Source organism: Pantherophis guttatus, chromosome 5, assembly GCF_059756535.1.
Source record: "Pantherophis guttatus breed Tessera chromosome 5, ASM5975653v1, whole genome shotgun sequence".
NCBI lineage: Eukaryota > Metazoa > Chordata > Lepidosauria > Squamata > Colubridae > Pantherophis > Pantherophis guttatus.
This window is the reverse complement of record NC_142067.1, coordinates 78,234,849-78,258,743: the sequence shown is the minus strand read 5'-3', so window position 1 is coordinate 78,258,743 and position 23,895 is coordinate 78,234,849. Positions and strand designations below refer to the sequence as shown.

General features: G+C 41.0%; 1 protein-coding gene across 2 annotated transcripts in view; it reads right to left on the bottom strand.

The window, feature by feature from the left end:
* Positions 1-23,895, bottom strand: part of PHEX (phosphate regulating endopeptidase X-linked) — a 319,542-nt gene that overhangs the window by 5,799 nt on the left and 289,848 nt on the right. For both annotated transcript variants that reach the window (XM_060686722.2, XM_087871354.1), the window contains exons 19-21: positions 5,845-5,910; positions 5,614-5,718; positions 5,081-5,157 (exon numbers count right to left, since the gene is read on the bottom strand). In XM_060686722.2, the coding sequence (XP_060542705.1) occupies positions 5,081-5,157; positions 5,614-5,718; positions 5,845-5,910 (248 nt within the window). The remainder of the gene's footprint in view (positions 1-5,080; positions 5,158-5,613; positions 5,719-5,844; positions 5,911-23,895) is intronic.

Sequence of the window (23,895 nt, the reverse complement as noted above, 5' to 3'; positions counted from 1 at the left end):
GCTCGTCAAAGGCATTTAAAAGAAAAAAATGGTTTTTTTCTTTTAAATGCTCTGATGATCTAAACTGAGTTCCCTGATCGGCAGAGGCTTTCAGGGAACTCAGTTTGGATTGTCAGAGCATAAAAGAACAAAAGGTTTTTTTTTTTTAAAAAAAATGCTCTGACGATCCCAGCTGAGTTGATCGGCAGATCGTCAGAGCATTTAAAAGAAACCCCCCCTCTTTTTTTAAAATGCTCTGACAATCCAAGCTGAGCTCCCTGATCAGGGAACTCAGCTTGGATCGTCAGAGCCTTTTGAAAGCATTTTTTTACAACCTCTTAGCTGAAGAGGTTGTAGAAAAAATGGTTTTAAAAGTAAAAAAAAAAAAAAATTGGCCACACTCACCCAGTCACATTACTCACCACCACCACCAAGCCACGCCCACAGAACCGGTAGTAACAAATTTTAGATTTCACCCCTGTACTGCATATTGTTCATGTATAAATGAGCATTTACCTATGTTGTATGTACCTAAATTAAAATTTAACCTGCTATGTGTGAAAGCATTGTTAAAAGCTGGGTTTGTAGTAACATTTAGGGGAGATAAATGTATGATAGAAAAAGATGGTACAAGTGTTACTGCAAAGTTAGAGAATGATTTGTTTGTTCTGAAAGATGATCCATTAATCATGGCTAATACTAACTCAGTTTACGATAGCAGGAAGCAACATGATGAATGCATTCACTTGATTTATAGGCGTTTGGGACATGTAAACTTTAAAATGTTAAAGAAAACTGTGGAATTATCTGATGGGATAAAACTAAAATCTTGTAAACAATATTTAAACTGCAATGTGTGTAGCCAAGAAAAGAATAAGGTAACTCCTGCAAACAGAGTTAATGGGTTTACAACCAATGAACCTTTAGAGGTAGTGTTTGCAGATATTATTGGTCCTAAAAAACCTAGTTTAGGAGGAGCCATTTATATATTGAGCATAAAAGACCATTTTTCCTGTTATGGTTTCTGTTACCTTATGAAAACCAAAGCAGAAACATTCCAACATTTTTCAAACTGGCTGAGGTTTGCTGAGAGGAAAAAGAAATGCAAGGTTCTTTGCCTGGTAACTGACAATGGTACTGAGTTTACCAATAACAGGTTTGCAAATATGTTACAGAAAGCTGCCATTGAACACAAGTGTTCTGCCCCTTATAGACCACAACATAATGTGTATATTGAATGCAGAGGGCAAACGTTGCAGGCTATGGCTCGAACCATGTTATCTGATTCTGGTTTGCCTGAGACACTTTGGGATGAGGCAATAATGTGTGCTAACCATGTTTTGAATAACGTAGTTAATTCAACAACTGGTGAATTATCATTCACACGCTGGCATGGTAGAAGACCAGAATTGAGTTATTTGCACACATTTGGAGCCCCAGCATGGGTTCATATTCCTTCGCAATTGAGGCGAAAGGGGCAACATAGAGCAAAGAAGCTATTTTTTGTTGGTTATGAATCCAACTGCAGGTCATATAGATTTTGGTCACCAGGTACCACTAGTGTGTACTGCAGTGCTAGTGCCAACTTCCTGGAGTATGTTGGTTGGAGTAAGCTTGAACAGGAATCTGACAAGGTAAATGATAGTGTTATTGTGGATACTCAAATGTTTAATGATAACCATGATAATGAGATAATTGAGGAAGAACCTTTTATTACTGTAAAGGTGGAGGAGGTTATAGGGGAGATAGAAGAGGAAATATCTATACTGAGTCCTGAGGTACCTAGATGTTCAACTCGAGAGAAACGTCCACCTGATAGGTATCAAGCCAGTATTGTATATCAGATGAACATAGAGCCATCTAACTTTAATGAAATTAAACTGTATCCTGAAAAGGATCAGATAGCTTGGAAGATAGCGATAGACAAAGAGTTGACATCATTAAAGGAGTTAGATGTTTATGAGAACGTTAGGTTACCACCAGGTGAGCATGAAATTGATTGAAAGTGGGTTTATAAACTAAAAACTGGTGTGGCTGTTACCCATAAGGCAAGATTAGTTGCTCAAGGATTTGCTAAGTCAGATAAGGACTATGATGAAGTGTTTGCACCGAGTCTCAGGGCGACTACTTTGCGAGCAGCATTAGTGTGGGCAGCTAAGAATAAATACAGGATAAATCATATAGATGTTGAAACTGCATATCTGCATGCACCATTACAACATACAATCTATATGAAGAAGCCACTAGGTTTGAATATTGATGGGAAGACTGATTGCTGGAGACTGAAGAAAAGTCTTTATGGCTTAAAGCAGTCTGGTTACGAGTGGAATAAATGTATTGTTAATGAGCTAGTTGCTATGGGTTTTGTAGCTAGTATAGCTGATCCATGTTTGTTCTAGAAAGAGAAAGATGGTTTATTTTCTTTATTGTTGCTATTTACTGATGACATAGTGCTTATAACAAAATCTGAACACGAAGCAACCAAAATTGTTTCTATGTTGCAAAAGAAGTTCAGAATTAGGAATTTAGGAGAAATTAAGCATTATCTTGGTCCTGAGGTAGTTAAAATTAGTAAAGGTTACAAAATTTTGCAAGCCAAGAAAATTAGCCAATTGCTGAAACATTATAATATGAAACTCTGTAAGTCTGCTAAAACACCAATGAATCAGGATTTTAAACATAGTACTATTCAAAGTCCTGTATTTGATAAGGAAATATATCAATCCTTAATAGGCAGTCTATCATATTTAAGTAATTGGTCTAGGCCAGATATATCATATAGTGTGAACCAACTTGCTAGATATAATGCTGAACCTACTGAAAGACACTGGAAAGCTGCTAAGCAAATACTTAGATATCTGAAGCAAACGATTCATTATTCGTTATATTTGGAGCCTAGTAATGACTTAGTATTAACGGCATATGCTGATGCAAGTTTTGCAACTGATTTACTTACTCGTAAATCAACATCAGGTATCGTGGTAATGTTGGGTAATGTTTTGATAGCATAGAAATCCATTAGACAAAAGCATATTAGTTTTATTAACTATGGAAGCCGAATTTTCATGTTTATCCTTGATATGCACTGAATTAGTATATTATAAACAACTTTTAATTGATATAGGATTGAATGTGAATGATCTGTTTATAGTTTACAAAGATAATCAATCTGCAATCAATATGGCTACTAATTTAGCTGTAAAAACACGGTCTAAGCATACTGATTTGTGATATTTAAACGTTAGACAGTGTGTAAAAAGAAAATTGATTCAGTTAGAGTGCTGCATGACTGAACATAATATTGCAGATCATTTCACGAAGGCTCAGGGTGCAATTAAGCACAAAGCATGTTGTGAAAAGTATGGTTTAAGAATGTAAGGTATTATATATCGTCCTACCCAAAGGGGAGAATGTTAGGAAATGATTATTACCTAACTTGTTGGGTTGGCAACCATTGATATAGCTTTAAGACTGCTGTATTGCTGTATTGCATCATGCTGTGTCCTGATTGGTTAGCTCTGTAGCCAATGTCCTTAAGAGGGAGCTAGAAACATGGTTTGTTTCTTTTTGCTGACTGTTTGCTGTGTGCTCTTTACTGCTATTTGCTGTGTTTGCTGCAACTATTTATTGTATATGACTACAATGACTGGTAAGAAGACTTTGTTATTGGATTATCCCTGGACTATTGTTTTACTATCTACTGCTTTATACGTGTATGACCTGGACTGTTATTTGGACTGTGCCTTATTGCTATTTCCTAAAAGTAAACACAACTCAGTGTATCTCTGTGTTGGTTGTGTTTATTCCTAACTACTCTCAATTGCTTTCATGTGCACACCCTTGCTACTCAAGGGTTGCTCTGAGAATTTCTTAACAACAGTGTTCCAATATTTGAGGGGCTGCCACAGAGAGGAGGGGGTCAAGCTATTTTCCAAAGCACCCAAAGGCCAGACAAGGACTAATGGATGAAAACTGATGAAGGAGAGATTCAACCTAGAAATAAGGAGAAATTTTCTGACAGTGAGAGCAATCAACCAATGGAACAGCTTGCCTTCAGACATTGTGGGAGTTTCATCACTGGAAGCTTTCAAGAATAGACTGGACTGCCATTTGTGAGAAATGGTGTAGGGTCTCCTGCTTGGGAGGGGGGTTGGACTAGATGACCTATAAATTCCCTTCCAACTCTGTTAATCTGTTGGATGTTGAATACATTTTTTCTTTAAATATTGGCAGGAAATTGCATTAAAAATTGCAATAGAAATTCTTGTTCTAGGAAAGGCTGATGATTTCAAAAAATAATAACTTAAAATACTATTTCATTAATTATAATTTTATATAATAATATATTTTATCATAATTATTTAAGCTTCCTACAGTCTCTAGGTGATACTCAAAACATTAAAAAAATAAAATACAGCATTAAAATACAGCAGAACAAATAAAAATCAGTGTAAAACATTCACCCCACAGAAATAATGGAACAGTTTGGGTAATGAAATTGTGCTGTTGGGTCAAGAGAGTCCTATTTCACAGCATCCTAAAATGCACACGCTTTTGCTGGATCCAGAATAGACATAAGCAAGAATTGCCTTCAATTGTATAAACATTTGGGTGTGTGCATTTGCAAAAAAAAGAAAAAAATCCTTCTTACCTACATTTCTAGACCAGATTTAATGTGTTGACATGTGGGGTCAGTTGACCCATATCTATGATTATAATGCTACACTTAGATTCAGAATACTAGAATAAACATTAATAAATGAAAATCCACAAAGCTAAATGTTACAGAGAAGAGAAACTACTACCTGGAAAGAAGAAAAACATTTTCCCCACCCAAATTTATCTCCCTTCTACTAATCAACTTCTTGAGGCTGGAAAAACAAATCTCTGGAAATGAAGCAATATAAATATCAAGATGGAAAATAAAGTGAAGGAGAGAAGTACATACATTAATGTATGAGTTCTTGCAGAACAACAGAGTGGTTAAAAGAAATTGTCACATTTCTAAACTGATCAGAATAGCTGTTTATATTATTTTTATTATACTTGCCTGATTTTCTGTATTATGGCAATTGGGAAAAAAGGAAGCAACTGAAAATACCTGAACTGAGGGGGACTGTGAACTCCAGTGTAGATTTGTTCTCTTGCAGCTTCTGGTTTAAATGAATTGCACCTCACCTAAGATATATAATTAGATAATTAGATAAAAGAACTGGTTAAATAATTCTGAACCTCTTTCATGATCCAGCTTGTAACCAATGACAGACGTAGTTGTCTGTACTCTGTAGCCTATGTAAATCAGAGACAAATCATGCACAAAGCCATCCAACATTGTGCTATAAAAAGGAACTTGGGCTGCCTTTTAAATTTCTTTCTCTTCAGCAACTAGAAAGCCAGAAAGAAAGAAACCATCAGTTAGGAAGCGGAACTGAAATGTACTTTACATCTTTTTGGTAAGGTATTGCAGAAAGAAGAATCTGAAGAGAGGCCTTGTAATTTGTTTCTAAGGGAAGGGACTGGTAATAATCTACAATTTATGAAAATGACATTCTTTTGGTAATCAAGCAGACTTGTCTACTCACGATACAGTGAACAGCTAAATATGTGTATCCATTCTGATTGTGTACTACTCACATGAGCATAACTCAGAAAGAAGAGCTGATTATGGGTGAAGTCAATGCCTGGTAGTACAGCCTCTTCTTCTCCTTGTCTCTTTTCTTTGACCCATTTCCTATAGGCCTGAGGAGAGATATAATGAACACATTGAAGGCAGTGCAGGTTTCACCAATATAATATAATATTATACTGGGGTATGTGGGGGTGGACCATGTATTGGTCTGCATTTAGACAAAAAGAACTGCCTACCCGAAAAGCCTCTCGCAACCCTCCATTGTCCGCAATGTTTTCTGCCAAAGTCCTTTTTCCTTTTATCTAGGAGTAAGAATACTGTAAATGATCATGGTTTTTCAATCCACATCAAATATTTCCATATAACTGGGGGGAAAATACAAGGATTGCTAACTCTGTTGCTAAGTAGTGGTTGTTAAGTGAGACATCATGTGATTTCAACTTGTGATTATACTGTCAACTTCTTTATTAACTATTAAAGAAGCCAGCTTTGGAGCAGGCAAATGGCAATAACTCACCAGGAGAATATTGCAACCATCCTAAGTGCAAGGAACAGTTGTAAAGTTACTTTTTCAGTGTCGTTGTAACTTTTTTTTTTATTGAAAAAGTTTTACAAAAACCAATTTTTCTTCCCCAAGGTGAAATCCGTCCACATTATATTATATCATACTTTACCACCCCTCTATGCTCCCCCCTATGCACTATATGCTATTTTGGCCCCTATATACTATGCATTTCTACACAACATTCAGGGAAGGTGAGCAACGGCTGTAAGGAGCTCTCCCAAAAGCAAATTAGGTTTTTCTTTTTTAACGTTTTTAAAGTATTTTTATATTTTTAATTCATTTTTAATCTATTTTTAATTTATACTGGACTTTTACAAAGCACATATAGTGTGGCTACCGTTTGTTTTAGACATATTTTAACAGTACTACAACCTGCATTCCTGGCTTAGGCTACTCCTGTGACTTCTCCTTGCAAGGCCTGAAATTCGGATTACCGGACTTGTTGACAAACCTCAGTGGAGGCTCCTAACCTCGGAGGGGATTTTGAGCTGTTTGTTTTTGGAACGAGTACAGTAAGAAACTGGCTGGCTGCAGACGCTCCCGGTAGGCCTGCTTTTAATGAAGCTCTATCAGCTTTTTAGTCTCTTTCTCCCACATATTTCCCCTGTGAAATAATTTAAACAATTTAAACAATTCTGAAAATAGATGATAGCAAAGAAGTGGGAGTAAAAGACAAGCCGTTGTTTGAAAAGGAGATTGGTTTTTACCTCTGTGGTGCCTCGGCTGAGACCATCATTAAGGCCTACCTTAACTACGATTGCCGAGGGAGGATAAATTGTTGCGATATTTAATTTTGCTGGGAGATACTGGACCAACTATCTACCAGAATAGTAAAGAAAAGTAAGAGGCAGAGAGCTTACTCTCTCTCCCCAAAATCTATGACAGAACTTAATTACTCCAAGCCTCTTAAACAGCTTAAATTGGATGAGGTGTAATCCAGAACCCTAATCTGAACTTCGAACTTTGTCTCTGTTGACTGTATCATTGGGAGAGGGAGATACAGAAAGGGAGCTTTCTTCCTGGATTTCAGATTTAAACTTGCCTGCTAGAATGGGTGACTTTTCAAGCTTTATCCCCTCTCCTATTTCTAGCTGTTTAAAAGAAGTTCCGACATATTCAGACCTCAGAAAGATGGTCTGTACTCAGAGTATGTTAACTGCGCACACAGTACATTCAATATATGACTTACTGACATCAATCAAAAGAGACATCAAGAGGATCTTCCAATTCTTAAATGGCCCTCACTCTGCAGCTAAGGAGGGTGAGATTGCACACCATCCTGACGCGCGGAGAGAGTGGAAGGGTTTAAGACCTCAACCCAAACAACAAAGCATTGCAAGTACTGATGCTAACCCTCATCAAGGAAGAGCCTTGGTACTACAGGGGTTTAAGGCACCCTGTTATTAAGCTTATTAAGACCAGCTGCCTGCAATTACTGCAGGGTTCGAATCTCTCCAAGGCTCAAGGTTGACTCAGCCTTCCATCCTTTCTAAGGTAGGTGAAATGAGGACCCAGTTTGTGGGGGCAATAAGCTGACTTTGTATAAATATACAAAAGGATGAAGGCTATTGCTGAGCACATTGTAAGCCGCCCTGAGTCTTCGGAGAAGGGCGGCATATAAATCAAATTTTAAAAAAAAAAAAAAAAGGAAGAAGGTTGTTAAAGAAACAAATTGTTTTAAGGATAAGGAAAATCCCATGCAATAGAGGACGATGGACTTCAAAGAAAAGGATAATCCTCTCACTTGCACAGCTATTGAAATCTGATCCTTTATTAATAGATCTACTCAGATATGAAAAACTTCCCCAGCATAGCAATTGTGTTCGACTAATACTGCATTTTGACAGCAATACTATTCCGAATGCTGTAATGAAAAGAAAAGGATTCCTGCTCAGATTTGAAGTCATTCCTACAAGAGTCTTCTCGAGTGGGCCTATTAAACCGCTTTTACAAGGACTTAACCAAACATCAAAAATGGTACCTAGGAACCACTCTGCTACCTCCAGGGTCTTTCCTCTAGAATCCAGAGAAGCTATGGAGGCAGGCCAGACCAGGGAGGTCCCACATATGAAGGCAAGCACCGACAAGCCAGAGGATGTTATAATCAGCGAATTTGTCTCCTTGTCTCCAAAGGAGCAAAGGTCGATGTTAATTGAATTTGACTTATTAAGATCTTCACTAGCAGAAGCCTGCAGTTCAACGAGAAGGCTATCCAAGTTGGAAGAACGGGGAAAGCATGCTCAGACAAGGCCTAAAGTTGTTAAGTCCGTCCAGCGGGATAGAAGGGAAGGCAAAAGACTTTTCAAAGAAACAAAGACCATGAATGTAGTGGCAGAAGTTCACCCTCCCCCAACTGTGCAACTGTCCTCACCTGTCTCATCTTCCTTAAGAACGGGGGAGGCATTTCCACAACAATCAGAGGCCACTTTTGACTCTTTTGGCACTCCAGAGAAGGCGGTGGTAGTAATTCCGGACCCCTCCACCAGAAGGGTGGAGGAAGAGACACAAGGAGTAGTGCCTCAGGGTGATTGACTAGACAACAAATGGCCAATAACTAGGGTATCTTATATCCCTAGCCTTTCCCTCCTGTCCTGGAATATAGCGGGCTGGAAAGGCATTGCAAACCGGACGGATTTTATAAAACTGATTTCAACACATCATCTCATCCTCCTTCAAGAAACCTGGCTGACTACTAATGATCCACAGATCAGCTTACCAGGCTTTGCCTCATGGCATAAACCGGCAGGCAAAGTCAATTTAAGAGGGAGGTCAATTGGGGGCTTAACCACGATGGTCAAAAGGGATACGGGATGGAAGGGTGAAGAAATTTCTTTAGACCCTCAATTCCAATATATTCTGCCTATTAGATTTTCGTTCAGGGGGATGGACTTAATCTTAATTAATGTATATATCACTCCTTTTTCATTCCATCTTCTAGGAAGGGATTTGTGGGATGAATTAGATTCAGTATTAGCTACCTTGAAGGGACGCTTTCCCCAAGCAAAAATTATATTAGCTGGAGATACTAATGCAAGACTAGGCCCCTCAATGAAGAGCTATGCTAACCGAGGCCTGGTACCAACTGGATACTTTTATAATGAGTTCACCTGGTCCTCAATGGACAAGAGGACCAATAAATATGCCCAGAGGTTAATTTCCCTGCTGTTTATGAATGATATGCAAGTACTTAGTGGCTTGAGTGATGGGTATATATATCCCTATACTTTCTCGTCCAACAAAACATCAACCTCTATCGATTATATCTGCACTTCCTCTAGTTTAGTACACAATTTTCAGATGTAAGAGCTATATTTAGAGAGGAAAGTGACCACTTTCCCATCACGGCTCTAGTTTCACTCTCTTCAGAAGTTAGGCCTCATTCAAGAGAGGAAATTGACACCTTAGTAAACGCCCGGGTTTATAACTACAAAAGGTTATATTGGCACAGACTTGATGTCAAATCTGTGACCACTTATTTGGGCTCAGACAAAGCCAGACACCTAGCAAGGGAAATCTCCCAATCTAAGCCCGGAGACAACACCCCAATGCCAGTTTATATAGAGCTAACTTCTACTCTTAAGAACTTAATGATCCAGAATGATAGAAAAGTAGATGGGATCTCTAGAAAGTGGTTTGATGACGATTGCCATAGCTTGAGGTCAAATCTAAGAGCCGCAGTTAAGAAAGTTAACCGATCCAGACAGGATGGTGATTATTCAAATATGGTTCAACTCAGGAGAGCATACAAATCCTTCCTGAAAAACAAGAAAAGTAGCTATAATACCAGGATGTGGAAAGAGGTAGAAATGGCAGCGAAATCCCAATTCCCTATGATCTTTTGGCATAAAATAGCCGGTATATTAAAACAACGTTCCCCATTTATGGACACTGATATATCAGCAGTAAAATGGGAGAAGCACTATCTTGCTTTATTTGATGGTAATAATACAACAAATGTCTTGCAACTGGATAATCTCCAGCAGGAATTAAGGAAATGTCCGGAATGGACACCAGTTACCTCTACCGAAGTTAAACATATAATTCAATCCTTAAAGGCCGGGAAGGCCCCTAGAGAGGACTTGCTGCCTCCTGAACTCTTTAGGTCCAACATTGACTTTTGGGTACCGGTGCTGGTAGCACTGTTTACTTATATCGATAAAGTAGGGATAATCCCTGAAGGGTGGAGGTTAGCTATATTTTTTCCAATTTTTAAGAAAGGTGACAGAGCCGCCCCATCCAACTACCGACCCATCAGTCTTCTTAATATAATTTCAAAAATGTATACGAAACATCTGCTAAATAAAATAGAGGACTGGTGCTTGGATAAGGAAATTCTGGCAAATGAGCAGGCAGGTTTTAGATCAGGTAGGTCTACCATTGACAATTGTTTTGTCCTTTCCCACTTAATTAATAAATACAAGACCCAGGGGAAAAAGCTGTATACCGCCTTTATTGACCTTACAGCTGCTTTTGATTCTATAGATAGGAACCATCTGTGGAGGAAACTACAAGTCATGGGGATGGACCCCAGACTTATTTTGTTGATCAGGACTCTCTATACTAATACAGCAATTAGAGTCAGATATGCAGCAAATGAGGCCTCAACAAACAGCATACCGACAACTAGAGGAGTGAGGCAGGGCTGCCTGCTGGGCCCTACTCTTTTTAACCTTTATATAAATGATATCCCAGTGCAGCTGGAAGATCTTCTGATGCACAGCCCCCAAATAGGCTCTAGATTTATTAACGTATTAATGTACGCCGATGACTTAGTGCTGTTTTCTAGAACCCAAATAGGAATGAGGAGACTTCTTGACAAGCTCACACATTATAGTACCACAAACCACTTGACTATAAATGTAGCTAAATCAAAAGTTTTAGTCTTTGGCAATAAGAATAAAAAGCACAATTGGCAGATTAATGACACAAAGATTGAGCAAGTTACCCAATATACTTATCTTGGAATTGTTTTTTCCAGTGCAGGAGGTTGGAGTCCGCACCATCAATACCTTTCTCAAAAGGTCAGAGCAGGAGCAAGCCTTGTATCCAAATTAAGTAAACGTATTCAACCAACCTCCATTTTACCTCTTCGTAAAGTCTTTCAGGCTAAACTTGTTCCGATCATGCTCTATGGTGCCGAAATTTGGGGTCTTACAGAGGCCCCCATATTGGAGAGAACTCAAAATAATTCATTAAGGAGGATGCTCGGGGTAAACAATTCCACTTCAGCTGCAGCCGTCAGAGCTGAATTGGGACATTTCTCACTGTACACCTATACAATCACTAGGGCGGTAGCCTACTGGCTAAAAATGACTCAGATGGAAGCCAGCAGACTCCCCAAAATCTGCCTAGAGGAACAGCAGATTTCAAATCCTCAAAGGTATTCCTGGCTAACCTGGCTGTCAGAAATATTGAACCGATATGGCGTAGGGTTCCCGTTGTGTGACACACTGAAGCAAGTTAAACAACGGATTAAAGATATACATGGGCAAATGGACATGGCAACCCTTTCAACTAATCATTCCCTTAAACTGCTGACAGCAGTTAAAACAACTTTCACCCTGGAAAAGTATTTACATCTAGAAATGCCATCAGTGGAGAGACAGTTATTTGTTAAGTTTAGATTCGAACTTTTAGATACCAATGTTAGATTCGGCCGTTACCGGAAAATCCCGTATGACAAAAGAACATGCATATGTGGGGTAAATGTCGTGGAGGACACGGCGCATATATTATTCGAATGTAGGCTGTATGAGGAAGTAAGAAAACAATATCTGTCCCCAATTATAAATAAATTTCCCCACTGGAATATAAGGCATAAATTAGCATTTCTGTTGAAGGCTGACTCTCCTCCCCTGGTAAGAGCTATCACTCGCTATCTTAAAAGGATGACAGCAATACGAGCCAGTTATATCGAAAAAAAATTCATTGATTGTAAGAAAGATGAGCTGAGTTAGAGAGGAGCTATCTTATTTGGGTTATCTAGTCTTGGCAACTTAGCTATTGAAATCTGATATTGTAAAATTTTAATGTCATATATCATATATTTTTAGATTGTTATTTTTGTAACTGTTTTGTCTTTTTCCCTTTTTCTTTTCTGTTTTGTTTAAAAAGGTCTTCGGGCTATTCAATAAACAAATACAATACATACACAACATTCAGCTAAAAGCTATCTGATACTTCCTAGTTTGATATTTATTCTGCACATAATCTATCCATTTCTTCCATTCCCATACATAAGTCTCCTGAGTCCGGTCTTTTAAATATGCTGATATCTTCACCATTTCTACAAAACTGGCCATCTTCAAAGTCCATTCTTGAATTGTAGGCATATCATCCCTTTTCCAATATTGACCAATCAATAACCTAGCTGCTGTCACCATATACAATATCAATTTTATTTCACCCACTGAAAAGCCCTTAACTATACCCAATAAAAACAATTGAGGAGAAAATTGAATTTTTTTCTTCAAAACATTTTGCATAACCCACCAAATTTTTATCCAAAAAGCCTTTGCTTTCTTGCATGTCCACCATATATGATAATATGTAGCATCTAAGCAATCACATCTCCAGCATTTTGGTTGAACATTAGGATACATGCATGACAATTTCTTAGGATCTAAATGCCACCTATAAAACATTTTATAAAAATTTTCCCTCAAATTCTGCGACTGTGTGAATTTAACATTCTGAACCCATATTTTTTCCCACATTTCCATCATAACTGGTTCTCCAAAATTTTGCGCCCATTTTATCATACAATCTTTAACCAATTCATTTTCTGAATCTCTTTCTAACAAAACATTATAAACCCTCTTAATATGCATTGGGCCTTTCTCTTTTATCTGCTTAACCAATTCTTCTTCATGCAACATTAATCCAATTTTTTGATCTTCTCTCCATCTCAATTGAAGTTGATTATACTGTAACCAAATTAAGTTAATCCCTTCTTCCAACAGTGTATTTAATGACTTCAATTGCCATCTGCCCCTATCATTAAAAAGTACTTCTTTATATAAAAACCCCCCGAGTGACTTTATATTTATATTCCATATAATATGACCAAGATCCAACCACAACGGTATTTTATAATCCCATTTGAGTCGGTGCTTCTTCCAAACTCTCATCAAGGAGCTTCTAAGTATATGGCTGTTGAATACTTTATCCACCTTGTTTTCATAGAATAAATATGCATGCCAACCAAATTCAAGGTCATAGCTCTCAATATTCAATATTCCAGTCTTTGTCCTTCCAAACCAATCACTTGCTTGTGTAAACGCTACTGCTTCATAATACAATCGCAGGTTTGGAAGTTTAAGACCACCCCTTTCACGAACATCTTGCATAATTTTCAATTTAACTCTTGGTTTTTTCTCATTCCAAACAAACTTATTCACTCCTTTTTGCCATTCCATCAAGTATTTATCATTTTTAAGCACCGGAATCATTTGAAACAAAAATAAAAATCTAGGTAGAACATTCATTTTAACTGCTGCTATTCTTCCAAGTAGAGACAGCTGCAGTTTTTTCCAGGTTTCCATATCCTTTTGTACCTTTCACCACAACACCTCATAATTATTTTGAAACAGTTTTATATTTGAATCTGCAACTTGAACTCCTAGATATCTCACCTTTGATACTATTTCAAAGCCTGCCTTCCTCTCCAGTTCTTTCTTTTGATCAACCATCATATTTTTAACTATCATCTTGGTTTTTTTCTGATTCAGTCTGAATCCTGATACCATACCATATTCTTCTATAATGTCTTTCATCTGAATTATTGATTCCATCGGCTGTGTTAGGGTAACAACCAGGTCATCTGCAAATGCCCTTATTCTATAATCCTCTTGCCTTATCACTATTCCCTTCAAAGTGCTTGAGTCCCGTATTGTATTCAACAAGACTTCTAGAGTTAGAATAAACAACAACGGGGATAACGGACAACCTTGTCTTGTGCCTTTTTCTATACTAAAATTGGTAGTTAAACTTCCATTAATAATAATTTGTGCTGTTTGCTCTTGACAGATTGCTGAAACCGCCTGTACAAACTGATCCCTGAAATCCATCTTTTTTAAAGTCTTTAATAGAAAGTTCCAATTCACTCGATCAAAGGCCTGGAGAAGTGTCATTGTAACTCTGAACAGTTGCTAAACAGGGCAGTCTTTAAACAAGGATTATCTGTAGGCAATGTTGGAAAACATAATTTTTTTATAAATGCATCAAGTTGCCTGCAGCATTACACATGTTGAAAAAGTGAAAAAATAAGTTGCCTTTTAAACCATTTTGGCTACTATGAAGCATTAGTACTTAAGTTTTCCAAGGAATCCAGTCAGTGAATCCTATTGCTTCAAATTCCATTTTTTTTCATTCTACTGGATGGATGGACGGACGAATGGATGGATAGATAAATGGATAGAGATTAGATATAGACAGATGGACAGATGAGACAGAGACAGAAAATCAAAAGCTGTAAAAGAATACAGGTTTAACAATATCTATTTGCATTGTTATTGACAGCTATATAAATGTAAAGATGCATAGTGAATAAATAAGCAAGCATAGGTGGTTTCCAGTGGTGGGATTCAGCTGGTTCTGGGCGGTTTGGCCGAATGTGTAGTAACAATTCTGGCTGGGGGCCCCGCCCCCTGCCCGCTGCCCCCTGCCCAGTGGTGGGATTCAAATAATTTAACAACTAGTTCTCTGCCCTAATGACTTCTTCCAACAACCAGTTCACCAAACTGCTCAGAAAGTTAACAACCAGTTCTCCTGAAGTGGTGCGAATTGGCTGAATCCCACCTCTGCCCCCGCCCCACCTCATCTTGCCTGCTCGCCCAGCATAGCTACTGCTGCTCTCTGTCTGGCCACTTGCCTCGACCACACGGTCTCTGTGGGCCAGCCAGCTTGCCTGCCTTCACCCGGCCTCTCACGCAGTCCAGATCCCTGCCAAGCCTTCCTTCACCATTCTCCACTGCGTCTGATGCGGCCCAGCTACCTGCCTATCTGGTGAGCTTTCCTTTGCCTCTTTGCTGGCACGAACAGCCTGTTACAGGCCAAAATGGAGTGTCCCTGGCCCTGATCCGCCCATCTGGGCCTTGTCTGGGCTTTCCTAGGGCTCCCCCAGCCTGTTACAGGCTGAAATGGAGTGTCCCTTATTGTGTTCCAAGTTCTCCTTTTGGGTCTGTTCCCCTAGCGGGGACGATGCATTCCTAACATGTTTCTGATTGGCTGCCCAGTTGATAGCCAAGTATAAAATGATGATGGAGGCCGGTCTTGAGAATGTCATTTGGGAGGAGTTCGATCCTGCTCCCGAGGACGTGGACTGGGGTGGCTGAATGCGACCACATGTTTATTGGACCCGTGTCCCTCCTGGCTGGTACTGGCCTCCCGGGAGGTTACGCGAGGCTGACTCCAGGGTATTATCAACGCTTCCTTGGGTGAGGGTGTCTTGCCATCAGCCTTGAACGAGGCGGTCGTGAGGCCCCTCCTCAAGAAGCCTGCTCTGGATCCGGCTGTTTTGGCTAACTATTGTCCGGACTCCAACCTTCCCTTCGTGGCGAAAGTTGTTGAGAGTGTGGTGGCACGACAGCTGCCTGGGTACCTGGATGAAGCTGTCTATCTGGATCCACGCCAGTCCGGCTTCAGGCCTGGGCACAGCATGGAAACGGCATTGGTCGCGTTGGTGGATGATCTCTGGAGGGCTCAGGATAGGGGTTGCTCCTCTATCCTGGTCCTATTAGATCTCTCAGCGGCTTTTGATACCATCGACCATGGAATCATGCTGCGCCGGTTGGAGGGGCTGGGAGTGGGGGGCATCGTTCTATGGTGGTTCTCCTCCTAGCTCTCCGACCGGACGCAGTCAGCGTTGGCAGGGGGGCAGAGATCGACCCCGAGGCGCCTTGTGTGGGGGGTGCCGCAGGGATCGGTCCTCTCACCCCTTCTGTTCAACATTTATGTGAAGCCGCTGGGCGAGATCATCCGTGGCTTCGGGGTGGAATTCCATCAGTAGGCTGACGATACTCAGCTGTACATCTCCACCCCAGGCCATCCCAACGATGCCCTTGAAGTGATGTCCCGGTGCTTGGAGGCCGTGCGGATCTGGATGGGGAGTAACAGGCTTCGACTCAACCCTTCCAAGACCGAGTGGCTGTGGTTTCCAGCATCCCGATGTAGCCAGCTGGCACCATCGCTGGCTATTGGGGGCGAGTTATTGGCCCCCATGGAGAGGGCTCGCAACTTGGGTGTCCTCCTGGATGCACGGCTGTCTTTAGAAGAGCATATGACGGCCGTGGCCAGGGGGGCTTTTCATCAGGTTCGCCTGATTCGCCAGTTGTGTCCCTTTCTGGATCGGGACTCCTTACACACAGTCACTCAGGCACTCGTCACTTCCCGCCTGGACTACTGCAATGCTCTCTACATGGGGCTCCCCTTGAGGTGCACCCGGAGGCTCCAGCTGGGGCAGAATGCGGCTGCGCGGGGGATTATGGGAGCGAGAGGGCGCTCCCATGTGACACCTCTCCTGCGTGAGCTGCATTGGCTCCCGGTGGACTTCTGGGTGCACTTCAAGGTATTGGTTACCACCTTTAAAGCGCTCCATGGCATCGGACCTGGGTATTTGCGGGACCGCCTTCTGCCTCCAATAGTCTCCCACCGGCCAGTGCGCTCCCACAGAGAGGGACTCCTCAGGGTAGGCAGTGTCGGCTGGCGACCCCCAGGGGGAGGGCCTTCTCTGTGGCAGCACCTGCCCTCTGGAATGATTTGCCCCCGGAGATACGGAGGATATCAGATCTCCGGGCTTTTCGCCGCACCCTAAAAACTTTTTTCTTCCATCAAGCAGGGCTGGCGTGACACCCCCCCCCATTTTTTGAGATATTAGATTTTTTAATTGTTTAATGGGTTTTAGTCGTAAGGTTCTTAATTTTCGGCCAAAGGGTATAATTCTTTTAAATTTTTAAATTTTGTATTGGATGTTTTTTACTCGGCTGTGCACTGCCCTGAGTCCACCAGGAGAAGGGTGGTATACAAATTTAAATAAAATAAATAAATAAAAATAAATAAAAGAGCTGTCAAACGGGCACGTTCTGTTCTGTTGCTGACTGTTGCAGTGATATTGCACTTGTCCAATAAATGTTAGCTGTTTAACTTCTATGTCACCTCAGTCCTTGCTGCACCCCCTTCGAGCACGAACAAAGCACTCTTTGTGCTTTGTGCTTTAGGTGGATTGAAGAGACTTGAGACAGCTTCAGACAACAGCTCTTTATTCAGCAACTATCTACAATCCAGCAGCCAGCCTCTCAGACAGACAGCTCTTTTATAGGGAGCTGTCAGGGAAACCAGCCTATCACATTCAAGCATTCTTTCCACTTAAACAGCGGACCAGAGGGAAGACTATCCTGTCAATATCTAACACTCTCCTTCCCTCTTAGTCCACGCGTGCATAGTCCAGGAGATATGCTGGGCGTCGCCGGATTTGGCCTGTTTCAAACATGGGTGCTGGTTGGCAAATCTTGCCATCTTCAAGTGGACTACCCCTTGTCATCATCGCTGCCAGACTCCCCAGGGGAGTAACTTCAGGAACACTTTCCCTTGCATCCGGTAAGTTAGCAGGTTCTCTTTCAAAAGGGTGGCTGGTTACCATTCGGATTGTAGGGTTGTCTCATGCTCGGCGCTTCAAGTAGATTTTACGGCGCCTCATCATTGGGTGATTGTCATGACCCAGTGGTCCATCAGGCCCTCAATTGATCACAGTGCTGCCACCACATTCAGCTGTGGTCTATCTCCACCTGGTATGAACAAGGCCCGGTGATTCCCACTATCTTTCCCAGCAGCCAGAGTGGTTGGCCCCCGTAATTCCAGGCATAGATGGTGTCGCCCATGTTAAATGACCGGGGTGAGTCGGTGGTGTCTAGGGGCCTGCTGGGCGAGTATTGAGGGTGTAGCCTATCTAGGGTGGTTCTCAACCACCTGCCCATGAGCAACTCTGCCGGACTCCTGTTTGTGAGCTGACACGGAGTGGTCTGCCACACAAGCAGGTACTCATCTATTCTCTCTTGCCAATTACCAGGGCCCATCTGCACTAATGCTTCCTTAGCTGAGTGGACAGCCCATTCTGCAAAACCATTGCTGGCCAGATGGAATGGGGAAACCAGGCCATGGTGTATTCCCAGTCCGCCTAAAAATAGCTCAAATGTGGTGGATGTTAATTGGGGCCCGTTGCCCAATACCAAGAGGTCGGGCAACCCATGAGTGGCAAATAATTTCCTCAGGTCTTAATGACTGCTTCCGAGGTGGTAGAATGCATTAACGTGACTTCTACCCACTTCGAGTAAGCATCGGCTACTACTAAGAAAACCTGTCCCTGGAATGGCCACGCAAAATCGATATGGATATGGGACCATGGCACCCTCGGGGCCTTCCCATTCCCTGGCTTGCGATTTCGGCAGCAATGGTCTGGTCTCCTGGCACCTTTGACAGGTGGAGACCCATTTGGTTATGTTCTTATCTAACCCGGGCCACCAAAGGTAACTCCTTCCCAGAGGAGACCCAGGAATGCCTGGAGTTCAGGCTTACTGCTAGGGGTGGAGCTTCTAGGATGGCTTTGTCTTAGCTATTGTGGGATGTATGCCGGAGCCGTCTATTAGGAACCCCAGGAATTCCACTTGGGGCACGATGACATGGCATTTGGTCTTCTTCACCTTGAGGTCAGCCCAACGGAAATGATGGAGTACTTGGCGAAGTCTGGCCATCAGCTCTGGTGTGCTGGCCACCAAAACCAGCACGTCATCAAAATAAGACACAACCCCAGGGATTCCTTGGAGTAGGCATTCCATCAGGCTTTGGAACAACTCTGGGGCCACGCTGACACCAAATTGGATGTTACGGCACTTGAATGCCCCTCTGTGAATGATGATTGTCTGGATCTCTGTGGTGGCAGTGTCAACAGGCAATTGTTGGTAAGCCTGCACTAAGTCGAGCTTCGCAAAAACAGTGCCACTACCCAGGGAGTGCTGCAGGTGCTGCACTATGGGCACCAGGTAGGCATGGGCTTGCAATGCCCGATTAAGGGTGGCCCTATAACCCATGCAAATGTGGATTGAGCCATCGGCCTGGATGGGGTTCACGATGGGTGTCTCCCATTGAGCATGGTCCACTGGCTCCAAAATGCCTTGTGCGATGAGTCTGTCACGTTTGGTGTCTACCTTAGACTTCAAGGCGAACGGCATGTGGCATGGCTTCAGCCAGCATGGTGACACTTGAGGGTCCAGGTTGAAGTACCCTGGAGTTCCAGTGTAGGTGCCCAATTGGCCATCGAAGACAGTGGGGAATTCTTTGATGAGTGACTCCAGCTCGTTTGATCTGGAGATTGTTTGATCTGATCTCGTTTGAGTTGATGCCGTGTATGGTTAATCCTAGGGCTTCAAACCAATTAAGCCCCAGAAGACTAGGTAAGGAGTCATCAATAACCACTAATGGCAGCCGACTAGAGAATTTCTTAAACTGCACCTTGAATTTCCCACTGCCCACGATGGGAATAGGGCTCCCTTTATAGTTTCTTAACAACAGGCTACACAGTTTCAACTGTCTCTTGGAAATTCTTGGCACCAGTCGCTTCACTGTGCTCCATGAGACTATTGATGTGGCTGATCCCATGTCCACCTCCATAAGACATGGCACTCCCTCGATCTGTACATTTTTTTTTTATTGTAAAAGTTTTACAATTACATTTTCACCCCATTTTCACCCCCCTAACCCACCCCAGACTCCCCACCCCCCCTCCCTAACCCCCCCTAACCCTCCCCTCCCCCCCGGACTTCCATGGAATATACCCCATCATTATCCCTGTATATAAAAACCTTGAGCCCCCCCAACCCCCATATCATTTTTCATCTTCACATAGTTCAAATATTTCTATCTTAATATAATACAATACTATCAATGAAAAGCTATTTGATACTTCCTAGTTTGATATTTGTTCTGCACATAATCTATCCACTTTTTCCATTCACATTCATAAGTCTCTTGTGAGCGATCTTTTAAATATGCTGAAATCTTCGCCATCTCAGCGAAACTGGCCATCTTCAAAGTCCATTCTTCTACAGTGGGCAAAGCTTCATTTTTCCAATATTTGCCTATCAACAATCTCGCTGCGGTAATCATATACAAAATCAACTTTGTTTCATCCACTGTAAAACCCTTAGCTATACCCAATAAAAACAATTGTGGAGAAAATTGAATTTTTTTCTTTAAAACATTCTGCATGACCCACCAAATTTTTATCCAAAAAGCCTTAACTTTCTTACAGGTCCACCAGATATGATAATATGTAGCATCTGTACAATCACACCTCCAACATTTTGGCTGAACATTAGGGTACATACACGATAATTTCTTAGGATCTAAATGCCATCTATAAAACATTTTGTAAAAGTTTTCCCTCAAATTCTGCGACTGTGTAAATTTAACATTCTGAACCCAAATTTTTTCCCATGTTTCCAACATCACTGGTTCTTCAAAATTTTGTGCCCACTTAATCATACAGTCTTTAACTAATTCAGTTTCCGAATCCCTTTCTAACAAAACATTATAAAGCCTTTTAATATGCATTGGACCTTTCTCTTTTATATGTCTAACCAGTTCTTCCTCGTGCAACATAATACCAGTTTTTTGGTCCTCTTTCCATCTCAATTGTAATTGATTATATTGAAACCAAGTTAAGTTAATCCCTTCATCCAACAGTGTCTGTAATGTCTTCAACTGCCATCTGCCCGCATCTGTAAAAAGAACCTCTTTGTATAAACCCCCCCCCCCCGAGTGACATTATATTTGTATTCCACATAATATGACCAAGATCCAGCCATAGCAGTATTTTATAATCCCATTTGAATTGGTGCTTCTTCCAAACTCTCATCAAAGAGTCTCTAAGTATATGGCTTTTAAATATGGACTTCCGGGTTTGTCTGCCACCGGCGAAGACGGTCGCTTTTGAAGGACCGCCAGCCCCGCCGCCTGTGAGCCGCTCCGAGTGAGGGGAGCGGCTTGAAAACTCCAAAATCCTGAGGATTTGAGGAGAAGAGTGAAGCAAGAGGCAGGTCGAGTCCCTGTGAACCCCCAGAAGTCTGCTACTGGGGGGGAAACGGGCGCGGCTCCCTTTCAACTTGCGGAGACTCCGGACGGCGTGGGACGACTCTGCCTGTCAGAGCAAGCCGGCTGCAACAAACATTTAAACTGATGGGAAAATAACTTTGCTATAAAACAACCTCAACCCCTAAACCAAGAAACTGCAAGTATTTCTTCTCTTTTGAACTTCTGATCTGGGAAAAAGTTAGAGCGAGCGGAAACGGCTTGGAAAAAATGGCGCCGTTCCAGCGTTAACGAGCTGAAAGGGAGAGTGATTTTGCAAAGTTATTTCAATAAGCTACATTGTAGCACTGCTTGTAGCAAGCGAACAGAGAAGAGTGGAAGAAAAATTCCTTTTAAAATAAACCTGAGCTTGCTTTAGCTTATTCAATTTCTAATTTGATTAAATCTGGGGGACTTTTTCAAAGGACTTTGTGGAGGTGCAAAGGGGAAAAAAAAAAGACTTCCTTTTTTCAGAAAAGTTAATTTACGTGGCAGAATGGCTTCAAAGAAACAGGAAGGAAAGGCTGCAGGGGAGGGATCTCCCACTCACAAACCGGAACAGCAGCCCCCTCCCAGTCAGCAGAGTGAGGGAAAGGACTTTGATGTTCAAAGTTTAAAAGATTTTATTACCCAGGCTCTGGATGATAAATTTCAAAAATCACAACATGAAATGAAGAAGGAAATTAATGAATTTAAAGAGGCAATGAAAGAGAACTATGACAAGGTGTCTGATAAATTGTCAAATGTGGTTTCTGATTTGGCAGAAACCATTACTAAAGTGGATTCCAAATTGGAAGAATTCAAATCAGAAGTTAATGTTAAAATGAAGGATACTGGTTTTAAAATTGCTGATGTGGATAATAAAGTGCAGAGAGTTGAAAATGAAATTACAATGATACAGTTTCGATCCATGGAATTCGCTATTAGGCTTCGAGGGATAAAAGAGAATGACAGGCAAGATTTGAGACAGATTTGTTCTGATGCCTTGGCTGTATTGTTAAAGATTGATCCAGCAGATGTGGTCTATAAAATAGACAAAATTTACAGAGTGAACTCATGGGTGGCTAGACAAAGAAAATTGCCCAGAGATGTGGTGATATATTTTACTGATAGAAGAATAAGAAATGATATTTTGCAAAGATCCTTTCTTTCCTCTGTGCAAGTGGAGGGAGCCCAAATTGGAGTCTACAAGGAATTACCACCTAAGATGTTAAAAGATCAAAAAGAGTATAGGTTCTTAGTGAATGAATTACAAAAGCAAGAAATACCATTCCGGTGGGATGCCCCAACTGGTATAATTTTGAAATATAATGGAGAGAGGCACCGATTGAATACTTTTCAGAAGGCGGAATATTTTTATTATAATATCCTTAAAGAAAGATCATCATCCCACGTACATCTACAATGTTGGAGATAAAAAGTGATAAGGAAAAGCAATCTCAGCATGAGAAGGAACAACAGTCCAAGCAGATGGAACTAGTGGAAATGCAGGGTGCTGTAGGAGGAGGAGGCCTTATGGAGGAATCCCTGTTAGAACCTTCCCTAATTTTGTCAACAAGAGATGCTGCTCTGGATCTAGCTCGGATGCCTGAAGTTAAAGACCAGCGTATAACTCGTGCAATTTCCAAGCAAATAAAAGAAAAACAACAACAAGAAAGTCAATATAAAAAGGGAGCTAAAAGCACCACACAAAGTGAAACTATGGGGGGAGCAAGGCCGAAGACCTCAGAAGAAGCTAGGCAAGGCAGCTCATCGCTTCAGAAAGGTCAAGATGACAATTAGGCTCTTATCTTGGAATGTTAACGGATTAAATTCACCACAAAAAAGGAAGAAGTTATTTACATACTTGAGACAATTTAATAATGACATAATTTGTTTACAAGAAACTCATATTCGAACTCAAGATCACAAATATCTGATAAACTCTAAATTAGGAACACACTTTATAGCTTCAACTTCGGAAAAAAAGAATGGTGTGGTTATTTATGTAAATAAAAGATTGTCTGCTAAAATTATAGAAGCAGATGAAGGTGATAGGTTTATCGCAATTGAACTGCACACAGCAAATGGCCAAATTCTTTTGATTGGAATTTATGCTCCGAACCAACAACAGGATCATTTTTATAAGACTTTACATAATAAAATATTGCAATGGGATTACAGATCTATTTTAATAATGGGAGATTGGAATGGAGTAATTGACTCTAAACTAGATAAAAAGAGTTTGGCGAAATTAAGGATTAGACTACCACAGACTTTTTTCGATATGAAAGAAGATTTGGAATTAAAAGATATTTGGAGAATTCATAACCCAAAAGAATTGGACTATACTTTCTTCTCTGATAGACATAGATCTTTTTCCAGGATTGATTTTATCTTGTTATCAGACAATTTACTTGTTAAAACAAAAAGAACAAAGATATTTCCAAGAACTTTAACGGATCATAGTTCCGTATGGATAGAAATTGAGATGGGAAAGACTGAGAGAAGGTCGTGGAGATTAAATGAAAATTTGTTCAGATATGAAAAAAATATAACAGAACTTAAAAAACAGATGAAAGAATTTTTTGAAATGAATTTGAATAAGGGTACCCCAATTGAA